This window comes from Lepisma saccharinum, chromosome 8 (genome assembly GCF_977018435.1).
Source record: "Lepisma saccharinum chromosome 8, izLepSacc3.1, whole genome shotgun sequence".
Lineage (NCBI taxonomy): Eukaryota > Metazoa > Arthropoda > Insecta > Zygentoma > Lepismatidae > Lepisma > Lepisma saccharinum.
The window spans coordinates 32,105,190-32,118,016 of NC_139236.1; the positions used below are offsets into that span (position 1 = coordinate 32,105,190).

The 12,827-nt window shown below is 36.5% G+C and overlaps 1 protein-coding gene across 9 annotated transcripts in view; it reads left to right on the forward strand.

Annotated features, from left to right (window-relative positions):
- Mbs (Myosin binding subunit) overlaps positions 1-12,827 on the forward strand; it is a 245,605-nt gene that overhangs the window by 128,225 nt on the left and 104,553 nt on the right. For 7 of the 9 annotated variants that reach the window (XM_083126415.1, XM_083126417.1, XM_083126419.1 and 4 more), the window contains 2 exons: positions 4,120-4,312; positions 10,802-10,981. In XM_083126415.1, coding sequence (XP_082982541.1) covers positions 4,120-4,312; positions 10,802-10,981 — 373 coding nt within the window. The remainder of the gene's footprint in view (positions 1-4,119; positions 4,313-10,801; positions 10,982-12,827) is intronic. The other 2 variants (XM_083126416.1, XM_083126423.1) reach the window with 2 other exon arrangements.

Genomic DNA, 12,827 nt, shown 5'->3' on the forward strand with positions numbered 1-12,827 from the left:
TTGAAAAGCTTTATCCGTTAAGGTATTTAAAATACTTCGGATTGCTAGTGTACTCCATACAAACAGCTTGGTGCCAGAGCACATTAAGTGGTTGCCTTTTGATATTTTACCAAAGTTTATGGATTCAAATCCTTGCTTGGGCATGGATATATTTGTGAGTATCCCTTATCTTCATCATTGCAGCTGGCCATAACGTAGTGGGAAAATGACGCTAAATACCAAAAGTACAAAATACAAATACATGTTTACTCCATACAGGAAGATCTATAAATAATTAAGTGTTCATGTCAGATGAATATTTTTTCAGAATGCCAATTTCACTAAAGAGAGAGGTATGACCACAGGGTCATAATTTGAAGTTTTCTGATTTGTGATCTGTGGTTTTGAATCAAGATGGATCATGTTCAGCATTTGAACATAACAAAATGTTATAATTCCCTCCATTTCTACATTTTTTTGCATTTTTCAACTTGATCCCATGAAAAAATGTAAAATCAACATCCTGCTATAATGATTTTATAAGCAAAGTAAAGAGACATTGAGCAGCATGGTGTCATAGTTGGCAACACTACTGTTCCAGCATGTGCAAGCAAAATGTGCTCAAGTGCTGACTATACAATCACGTGAAAAGCCGAAAATAAAAATTTTGCTCTGTAAATTGTGTTGCACTTGTTAATACTTACTAATGGCACAAAGTCATTCTCTGACATGATGCTATTACAGTAATGGAATGAAGCCAAAGCAAGGTAGGAAGGTGCCAATTTTATGGCAAAAACAGTGATCGATTATTTCTTTGGTTATATTGGCTGCATCTAAAGACAAAATTCTGGACTGCCACTTTTGCCAACCAAAATTATATGCAATTACGTACAGTGGAACCCCAATTTTACATTCCCGGATTTGGCATTTTCCTAAAAATACATTCAATTTTGATAGTCTCAGCCTAGCAAAATGTTATACAATTTTCCTCGATTTTATATTTTACTGTGTTTTAGGTATTTTCAGCTTTGTCAACTGAAAATGTAAAATCGAGATTCCACCAGTCAAAGAACTCAAATGATCACCCTGCGATAAATTATCCTTCCCCCCCCCCCCTCCCCAAAAGAAAAGTAAAACATTTGGATAGAGCCATTTATTATTTCGTAGAATATTCTGTACAGAGAAAATGGCAATGAAAAGTATTTATAACCATCTCGGCAGATGAGGCTCCTTAATGTATAAAACCCAGTGTAAATATCTCTTGCAGTTTTCATTATTATAAAATGCACAACTTTTGAAACCCTGTATTTGTCCACTGCAAACTTCTGATTGATCTCTTTCTATTGTTGGTTCAAGTGTGGCACTAGAAAATTCTATGACTAATTGAAACTAATTATGTAATAGCAAGTTCAATACCTCAAACAATTTTTATTGCCAATGTATTCTTTGAAGGATTTTCACTTTTTCTTCTTTTGGAGACATGTATGTGGAATATCACTAAGTAAGTTTTATTCTGTAGATTGAGATTCAGATCTTGAGCTGTAAATTGTTGATTCAGATGTTTTCCACTTCACTCACTAATCCTGATCTCGTTGTTTTTATTACAATTGGAAAAACAGTTGGTAAATAAATAAATATTATGAGGGTGTGTGTAAGTAAAACGACTTAATTCTGAATACAACTATTATTGCAATCCTTCTACAATTGAGATAGTAGGTAACTTCTTACATACATGGTGTATGAACTTCTGCACAGGGTGATAGTTTTTACGTTTTGTATCTCAGGAGAATGCATTTTTAGAACTTGTCAGTATAACCACGTGTAGAGCCCATTCATAAAACTATACAACGAAGTGACATGATGCCAATGTGATACATTGAAGAGACGCACACAGATATCAAAGTTTTCCAGTTGTAAAAAGCAGAGAAATTTTTTAACATAAAAATACTCTGGAATTGGTGCAGCTGGCATCTGAAGAAAGATGGTACCCAAGCATACTTAGTAACAATAGTTTTTACTCATCTCACCCTCAAGCTTTATAGTTTCCAGGCATGAATTGAAACTTCAGAGCATCTTATTTTGCATGCATTTTACCCACAAGAACTTTCTCACTAGTTAACCATACCCTTAGAGACTAAGTTTCATCACTAGGCATATTACTTTCTACCATTATTTTTTGGTCCATGCCAAATAAGCATAAAGTGAGCATAACACACTAAACAATTTTCTATCATTACTGAAACAGATAAATATATTTTTAAGATCACTCTTGACATGGTGGCCTCTGTTTGGATATGGGAAAGCCTGGAATTTGATCTCTTCCTAAAATAATAATAGTAATAATGGAGATTTTCTAGTGACATGAATCTTAGAACTTCTCAGAGGTAATAGAACCGCTACTTGTACTGGTGCCAATAATCTTACTGGTTCCGACCATTATCGATAATATTCAATGCTTGAATATTGCAAAAGTGAAAAGTTTGTCTTCAGACTATATATAAATATTAATACGTAAGTACTGTATTCAGTTGAAATTATACCACATCAGTCTAACAGAGATTTGCTTTATAATTTCCAAAGAATCACAAGAGATAATCAGAATATTAAAATAGCTATTACTGATTACAAAAGTTACTTTTGCTGCACAGTGTGGAGGAAAATTAAACAAAATTATACTTTTTGAACAATGTGTGTGACATCTAGACTGTAAAAGTGCCATGTGGCATTTTTGTGAACCGCCATATAATGGGACTCGGGAAAAGTATCGATGATTAATATTTTCTAATGCTGATACATCAGTATCGGCCGAGTGTAGTGATAAGTCTTTGTTTCTGGGTTTTAAAATAGCAACTGATAATATAAATGCTGGTTTTATGTCAGAACTGTGTATAAATTAATTGTAGTTGAAGTTCGTACTGAACTATAAAATGAGACAACCCTGAGGGGGGCCTGAGCCATACCTCAACACGTTGCCTCTCATTGCTTTTCTTCCTGGCTTTGTACTGCCTGTTACTTCATTAACTCTCTCCAGTTGCCGTCATAGATCAAGGTCGGTATTGAATACGTAGAGTCGCACTGAGAATGAAAGTGGAATCTCTTATACTGAAAGCTTCCCTGATGTCTGCAATAGGATTTCTTCAGCCACCCTGGACCTAGGGTTTTAAGTTTGAGTCCTGGTCTGAGCAGTCCTACTCATTCTCTAAAGACATGGTAGTTATCATTTAGAAGTACTAGTAGGATGATGGCCATACTTATCAACTGTAAAATATGTCTGTATACGAGGGGAGGCTGATAAGTATTGAGCCTTAACCAAAAAAAAATGAGCTAGTAAGCTGTAACTGCCACACTTTTATACATATTCCCCCAGGAAGTCAATGCACTTGCGATATCTGTCCTGCGGCTTCTTAAGTCCCTGCAAATAAAATTCTTTGGACTGCTGGTGTAACCACTCATTTGCAGAATTAGTTGTCTCCTGAACACTCCCAAATTGCCCAAATCGTTGTTCTTAGGTGTCGATTCAGATGGGAAACACATGATAGTCAGATGGAGCCAAGTCAGGTGAATAGAATGGATGAGGTAACACTTGAAAGCCTAAAGAGGTCAGTGTTCCCATTGTTTCACCTGCAGTGTGTGCGTGGCAAGGCATTGTCATGCAACTTTTCTGGAGGTGCTGCCATTTTCACTTTGGACCTGAAATACAAAGGGAAGTTTATATCATAGACAGTTGATTTTCGCACCATTACATATAGAAGAATTGACCAGTACACCTTGCAAATTTCAGCCTCTTAGCTCAATTTTTTTTCTGGGTAAGGCTCAATACTTATCAGTTCCCCCATACCACTCGATATATGATTAATTGAGGACCTAAAGAGTTTGAATTTATTTCTGGGAAACCTGGAAATGTAATTTTATATTTCTTAATGAGTGCTCACCATGCATGAGTTTATTTTCTATCTTTCATGCACATTAACTCATACTGTTCAATATCTTTAAAACTCTTCAAGCATGTTCATAGTAACTCTCAGTTTTTGTTTTTCAAACTTCCATTTTTGTGAATATGCCGTGTGACACAGGCATAGAAAATGCCAGGCAAATAAGTTTCTGTATTGATTGGAGATTGTTCCGTTTCGAACATTTCAGGTCGTTTGTTCCTCCAGTGCGCGATGAAGAATCTGAAACTCAGAGGAAGGCTCATGCTAAGCGTGTTAGGGAAACTAGAAGATCGACCCAGGGCGTAACATTGGAGGAGATCAAGTCCGCAGAGCAATTAGTGAAGAAGAAGCAGCAACAGCAATTGCAGCAGGCTACGCAGCAGTTACAACAGCAGGATCAGGTAAGGTTTTTCTTTCAAGGCTGTTCCGTGAAAGGTTGATAGATGAACTTTGGGTTCATACACAAATGTTGCAAGAAAAGCAACGGTTGTCCCATATGAATAGCATTTAGGAAACCTGGGATTAGTGATCTCTGATAAGAGTTTTATTGAAGCCCCTGCTTAATCAGTGGGTGGGGTAAATGTGATTGGAGTATTTTGTTGTTCATATTAGTTGTCTATGGCCAAGATCAAGAATGTTTGGAGCTCTGCCTCCACACTTCGGTGGGACTTTTGGTCATGGCACAATACACAGTAGAAGACTTTACCTGTCTATTTTTGCATGTACGGGAATCCTCTTCTTGTTTATAATGGAGTGTCTTATATCTGGAGTTTCTTTGCAGTTGTGAAACACTGCTTTTGAGTATTCATATACCATAACATCATGCAATATGTGCAGTGTGCACTGCATTTGATGGTGTCTGTTGTTTCCTAAACTTGATGAACATGTCCTCCCATAGATGTGGAAGTGAACATCCAGCCAACCCAGGATTTGTAGCATGGTTTTTTGTTTTTTTTTTGTTTTTTTTTTGACAGGTGTAACATGCACAGCTATGTTTGCACAAGACACTCCTTTAGTCTTTTGTGAGTGAGTGCAAGGAATATTGCAACTCCTTCCTCCCCCAATTTTGTTTTTGCATTCATTCAACTGTTGTTAGGAAGCTGTTCACCGCAAGTTAAGCTACTGCAGTCTCTTAGAGGTAATTTCAGTCATTGTTTTGACATTTCTCAATTAACTTGGCTGTTTTTCTTATCCTGAATTGTGAGAAATTGTTCTTTTGTGTGTGATATAACATGCGAGTAAAATACCGCTTAAATGTTTTAGATGCAGTTTTGCTTTACTGATACATAAACCTATTGAAAATCTCTGGGAAAAATCTGTATCAGGGCTGAGCTGTGTGTATGTGTATCAGAAGTGGTACTTCAACGTTTTAGATATTTAAATCAACCAGGATGGATACTGCAGTTTTGGCATATCAGCCTGTCTCTGAAAGTCTTGCAAGTTCGAGTTCAGGCCAGCACATGGACATTCCATTGCATTTCTTCTTTCATCTATTTCATATAATTGTTGCCTATCTTATCATCTGAAGAGGTAGGAAAGTAGCATTAAGTAACAAAAAATACAATGTTGTTCTATATCAAAACACCAGAGTATTACTAAAAAAATAGTTTAATTGTACAATAATCATATTAACTGGCTTATTAATATTGGCACAGTATTACTGATTAGTACAGATTTTGCATAATAAATAGGATATCTATGCTAGGGAAGAATTTTACTGCCTGTATTGTGGAAGGTGTCAAGTGCATGACTCACAATTATTCACTTAGGGTTCTGGGCTCCAGTGCAAGACTAGTATGAACATTCCATTGTATTTGTCCCTTCAGTAATTTCATCTAACATCATTATTGTTGCAATTAACCTATATGGGTTGGAAAATGGTGTAAAATAACAACCCCCCCCCCCAAAGAAAAGAGCCTGGAAAACATTTACTGTGCATTCAACATACCTCACAGGAAACGTGGGCTGCAGAAATTAATTTGGTTATATGGGTGATTAAATTTCTTTTCATTGTTTTATGTACTGATACCTCTGATACAGGTTAATACCAATGTATTAATGATAGCTCACCCTGATATGTATATACAGTGGAATCCTGATTATATGTTTCCCGGTTTTACATTTTTCCGCATTATACAGTCAATCTTCATGGTCCAAATAGATCATACATAATGCTATGAAATTTTCCCAGATTTTACATTTTCCTGCATCTTAAGTTATTTTATCTCGGGTCTCCTGAAAAACGTAAAATCAAGGTTGCACTGTATTATTTATGCAATCGTTTCAAAATTACCATCTTGTATATATTTCTGTGTCTCTATATAAGGAAGTAAGTCACAATATATTTTCCTTACAATATGTTGAAGTATAGTTTGTCATGTGCATTTTACCCACCCTTTTCTAAAAATCAAATAACTGGATTATTTTTTTTTTCTTTGCTAAAGTTGTATATCATTAAGAAAGATCAATTTTGCCAACACTTGATGACAATCATATTCATGCTAAACACTAAATTTGTGTAAATAGTAATACGGTACCGGTTTCTAAAAAAAACTGTGTACTGTACTGTTGAATTTACTGTGTAATTAAAAAAATAATATTGTGACTCTTTCCTTAGTATTGATTGCATAAATGAATATGATTAATTACACACATCACTAAAATGTGTTATTTACCTGTAGAATAAGTTATTTTTTTCCATTTTGTTTCATATTTGTTTGAGTGTTTAGCAGAATTAAATTATTATTATTAGCATGTAGTTCTTAAATGTATCTAATCTGTAGTGTTGTTTAACAAATGTAAATCTTACAGCTCGTAGTACCTGCCTTGTCATGTGTACTGTAAAATAGATTTAACTAAACAGTGTCTAAACTAACACACAGCCATTTACCTAAGCTTTTCCCTTAAAAGGTGATTGAATCTTAGTGTTAGGCAGCTCCTAAATTAGCCAAATTAAGATATTTATTAAAGAGAAACGAGAGTCAAATTGTTCTTGGATTACATTCCTCTTTGTCAAACAATACAGAAGTGAAAAGATCTGCCAGAATTAATTACTTCGGCTTTATTTACTCTTTTATAAATCTGTATGTGAATTGTGGCTTATATTTATGGTGGCGATGAAAGTACCTGTGTACCAGGTGTAGAAGTATGAAACTGGAATTGGCCGATAGATGGTGCTAGCCGGCAGTGGAGGGCGCGGAATATCGCGTAAGCAGCGCCAGCTGCTGTCCACCACTCCCTCGAGTTTTGTGCCTACGAACTACGATTTGCAGACAGCATTGGTGTTCTGTTATCATTTGAAGAAAACCGCCGCAGAATCGCATCGAATGCTCGTCGAAGCTTACGGTGAACATGCTCTCGGGAAAACACAGTGTTTCGAGTGGTTCAAGAAATTCAAAAGTGGCGATTTTGACTTGCGAAACGAGGAATGTGGGAAACCTCCGAAAAAGTTCGAAGACAACGAATTGCAAGCCTTATTGGATGAAGATGATACCCAAACGCAGCAGGAGCTCGCGGAACAATTGAATGTGACGCAGAAAGCCGTTTCTCTTCGGTTGAAAGCTATGGGAAAGGTGCAGAAAGTGGGCAAATGGATTCCGCATGAACTGAATGAAAGACAGCAAGGATCCCGCAAGACCACTTGTCAAATGCTGCTCGCCAGATACAAAAGTAAGTAGTTTCTCCATCGCATAGTGACTGGCGATGAGAAATGGATATATTTGGAGAATCCTAAGTGTCGTAAATCGTGAGTGAATCCAGGCGAACCATCAACATCCACTGCAAGACCAAATCGCTTTGGAACAAAGACACTGCTCTGTGTTTGGTGGGATCAGCAGGGCGTCATCTATTATGAGCTGCTAAAACCCGGTGAAATCGTTAACGCAGATCGCTACCAACAGCAAATGATCAATTTACATCGAGCATTACGTGACAAACAGCCGGAATATGAATCAAGGCAACACAAGGTCATCCTGCTCCATAACAACGCCTCACCACACACAGCAAAACGGGTCCGGGAAATGATCGAGGCGTTCAAATGGGAGATACTAGGGCATGCGGCGTATTCTCCCGACTTGGCTCCTTCAGATTATCATCTATTTGCCTCACTGGGACACGCTCTTGCAGAACAGCGCTTCAATTCCTATGAAGATGTACGAACATGGCTCGCGGACTGGTTCGCTTCAAAAGAAGAACGTTTTTTTTGGCGTGGCATTCATAACCTGCTGGAAAGGTGGGAGAAATGTGTAACTAGCAATGGAGCTTACTTTGAATAAAATATTGTTTCTCAGTTGCAAACACCAGCCGTTTACTTCTTGCAAACAAATTCCGGTTTCATACTTCTACACCTGGTACCAAATAATGCACCCAGGAAAAATGACATGGAGAATATCATGTGTAAATTGAGAAGAGATATAACAGTTGGGCTGAAAAGTTCGTAGGCTGACTCATAGATGGCGTTACTAGAATTAAATCCATGTGATTTTTACTTAGTACTAACCTTCAAAAGATACGTGTATAAATTTCACAGCTGCCGGATAATTAGTTCGTGAGATATAGCATTGTGAGTGAAGCAGCTTTTGTTATTGTGAAAAAATTGATAAAAAAGAATTTCGTGTGTTAATAAAGCATTGCTTTTTGGCGATAAAAAATACTGTTGAAGCCAAGGCTTGGCTTGATAAACATTATTCGGACTCTGCACCAGGAAAATCAACCGTTGAGAAGTGGTTTGCTAAATTTAAACGAGGCGAAATGAGCATCGAAGACGATGCACGCAGTGGACGCCCCAAAGAGGCTGTTACCGACGAAAACATCAAAAAAGTCCACAAAATAATTTTAAATGATCGTAAAGTGAAGTTGATCGAGATAGCTGAGATTATTACATAGTGGTGTTGGAGCGTTTAAAGGATGAAATCACGAAAAAACGGCCCCATTTGAAGAAGAAAAAAGTGCTGTTTCATCAAGACAATGCACCGTGTCACAAATCAATGAAAACGATGGCAAAATTATATGAATTAGACTACGAATTGCTTCCCCATCCACCATATTCTCCAGATCTGGCCCCAGTGACTTTTTCCTGTTTGCAGGCCTTAAAAGAATGCTCGCTGGAAAGAAATTTAGCACTGATGAAGAGGTAATCGCCGAAACTGAGGCCTATTTTGAGGCTAAAGAGAAATCGTGCTATAAAAATGGCATCGAAAAATTGTATGACCACTATAATCGTTGTATCGCCCTCAAAGGCAACTATATTGAATAATAAAATCGAATTTTGTCAAAAAAATATTTTTTACTATGTTAGCCTACGAACTTTTCAGCCCAACTGTTATATATACCAATAGAATGTAATGTTCAGCGTTGGTGCCAGGAATAATCATCTAGGGGCACTGAGGGGGAGGGGGGAAGAAATTTAGGGGGTATGATGTAGAAAATAAAGGAAACATGAAACAGGCTTACAACCTTTAGCCACGACATCAAATGCTAATCATATTTTAGAAGGCACCTATGATAATATGTCAACGAAACTGAAGAAACTACAGACTTTATTTCACTTTTGCTTGATTTTAGCAACAATGACATGTTTCGAAATTTTAAGGGCAACATTACATTATAATATTATACTATAATGATTACATGCCACTGAAAAAGTTGGTGTTTTCGGTTGAACAGTACCCCCCCTTGGTAATGTCACAGTTACAATTAGAATGGAGACCAATTACTAGCATGACATTGATTATTGGCCAATAATATGAATACTTATAAAAGGTAAATAGGACATTTCATTCCACTGTACAGTGTGGCAAAGTTAATTAGCTGTTTAGACCACATATATGATAGTGACATAGGATCTTTTACTTATATTATTTTGCATATTATTTACATTACTTTTTAACTGTGATGATCAAAGCATTATCAGAACTGATGATGCAAGTGAATAAATTATTAATTTTTTTCACAATCAGCTTTTTTTTTTTATACTAGGTCAGTACATTGTTGTTAGTTAACAGGGTTGATTTTTTATTATCATTCCATTCCTGGAAGAAAGTAGCACAGAAGAAATATATTGATAACATGGCTGTTAAATATAGATTTTAATTTTACGAATACAGAATATATTGCCCAATGCCCAACTTCATTATAAGGCAATTTATTCCTTACAAATACCCATTAACCTCATTCCTCATACAGCTTCCTTTGCACTGTTGCATGTTTTCAACATGACCAGCTTGTGTTCAATTTTCTCACCGTTCCTTGCTGACATTATTGTTTCACAGTTGTGACGTAATAAATGTGAATGTACAAAGCTGCTTACTCATTGTGTGTACTATTATAAGTAAAAATGAAAACTTAAGTAAATGAGCTCAAATTTTATTAGGTTCTTTTCCACTTTTATATGCTGTACTGCACTTAGCACTTGCACACCATTTAGAATTTTGTGTACGAATTTGCTTTTTTTTTTTTTTTTTTGTAGTGTCTGCTATGTTGTTTTGTTCCATTGCATTTTGCTTCTGAAGTTGCACACTGTCTTGTCTTTTTTCCAATTTTGGATAGAACTTTTTTGCTTTTTGCGTACATAATTTGCAAGTTTGCATATGAACTCTTGTGTAGTTGCTATTTTGTTGATATCTACTACAGTGTAATCTTCATTTGAAATTTCTAAGATTGTCTATTGTCGGTTCTTGTTGGCTGTAGCACACCGGAATTTCTTCACCGAATAAAAGCACCTCTCAGTATGTTAGCTTCTCAGCAGCAATTTTCTCGCTGTAGTTTCTTCTAAATCTGTTACGTGCCTTGTAGCTGTGTCTTCTTGCTTCTTTCTGCACGTGTAACGTCCATTGTAACAGTGATTTATTAATGACATGACAATATAACAGTAAGTACTTTGCATTTGTTAGCAGTCCTCCTCTCCTCCCATCATTTCTGCAATGGTCACAGCTACAATTACTACGGCTCCCACAACTGTGAACACCATGACAACACCTAGTGTACCCAATACAAAGGATAACAAAGAGGAGGAAACCTTCGAACGAAGGCCATCGTGGAGGCTTCGTGTTGACAATGATGACAGGAACAAGGTGTGTAATATAGATCACTGAATTGGCACATTCTCTCCTCTTTATCGGAAATTTGAAGACTCCATAGAAACAAATATATGTAGTTATAATACATTAGCTCTATCATTATTTAAGGATGGTAATAGAAGAAGGTACTTAATTTTCTCATAAGGTTCTGCAATTACTTTTAAAATGCTCTGAAGAGTTTTTAGTGTAGAATGGGAAGATAAAATATGTTTCATTCAGGGTTGTATTTCAAAGGGGGCATGATGTGCAATTATTCCCTATCTTGGTTGTATTTTTTTTTCCCTTTGTGGGGGAGGGTGTGCTATAAATATAACTTTAATAATACTTATCGGAATTCCCCCCACTGGAAAATTAAAAAAAAAAAAACTATTCATTAACAAAAGTTGTTTAAGCCACAAATATTTTTTGCATAAATATCAAACTAATGTGGCCCTCTAGTAGGAAGGTTGCTTAAATTTGTTCTCTTTATGTACAACCTTGATATGCACAGCACAGAAATTGAAACATAGCTTGTGTTACACAAACTTCTTGTTCAGACCATTAGGGACTGAAGGATTCAGACCAGAAGGTGATGAAATCCATTCCTTGCAAACAGCCTCTCTTAGATAAACAGGAAGTAAAAATTTGAAGAAAGCATAATTGTTGCCAGGAACATTGTGTTTTAGATGTTCTTCAGTGAGACAGTGTCATATTAACAAAAGTGAACACATTCAGTGTTACCTTGGCTTCACGTTTTTTCAGAGGATAAAGCTGAAAAAGACTTAAATGTAATCTGGGAAAATTTTACAGTATGTTGCTTTATTGGGGGCCCTGAAGACTGAATGTACAATATGAGAAAATGTAAAATATGGGACATAACAGTGGTTCCACTACCCAGCCGGTGGTGGAGTACGTGGTCAAGGTCTGAGTGTGTCCTCCCGTTTCATACCTCTACTTCACATAGCTTAAAACCCAGTGACTTCTCATTGATATACGATTTTTTTTATCACCCTGCGATACACATGTACACAAATAACCACTTGTAAGGTGTATGTGTACATATAAGCACCTGCTCCATTAAGGAATAGGGTGCTTAGTTTTATAGTACAAAACAAAGAGTATATGGTCCAAAAAGTAGAGAATTGAACAGGTGCTCAGTTTTATTCATATGGTCCAGAATGTTTGTGCTGTATGTATCAAGGTTATATACAAATGTTATTTACAGCATATGGTGTTAAGAGTACATTTCAAATTTGCTCTATGTTTGAAGGTTGAGTATTTTGTTGGTAAACAGAAAATCACAGGATCCTGTGGTTAAATTCTGCTTTCAAAAGCTTTAGGTGCAAGCGAGAATGTAATCAGGGTCTTCCTTCTTTTCTTCCCATCACAGAAACAATTTGCATCTTTTCCATGAACATTTTTTCTGGTTGAGGGGGATTAGAATTAATTAAAACTGAACAGTATATCAGAACAGTTTCAGACATCCCATGGTCTGTCTGCGAACCCTTGTTGCCAAATGAATGTTTGATGTGTGCATTGTAACTGATCATGATCATGCAAAAGTCCTTCATAAGGACAAGCAAATAGTGACAGCCCTTAGAAGGCAAATTCTTCACCATCCCTCTGGTTGCCTTTCCCTTCCTTCCATGAATATTGCATCCAAGAGTTCAAATTTTCCTCTCAAAGGAAACTGCGAACTTTAGCTGCCTGAGAACATAGCACCCGTTGTCTACAGCACATTGCTATTGGATGAAATTACTTGCATGAGATCTGTGCAGGAAATGTTTCAGGATAAACCTCACAAATATCTAATAGAATTGCTTACATTGATTGATTGATCGATTTAGTTTATTTTACTTCA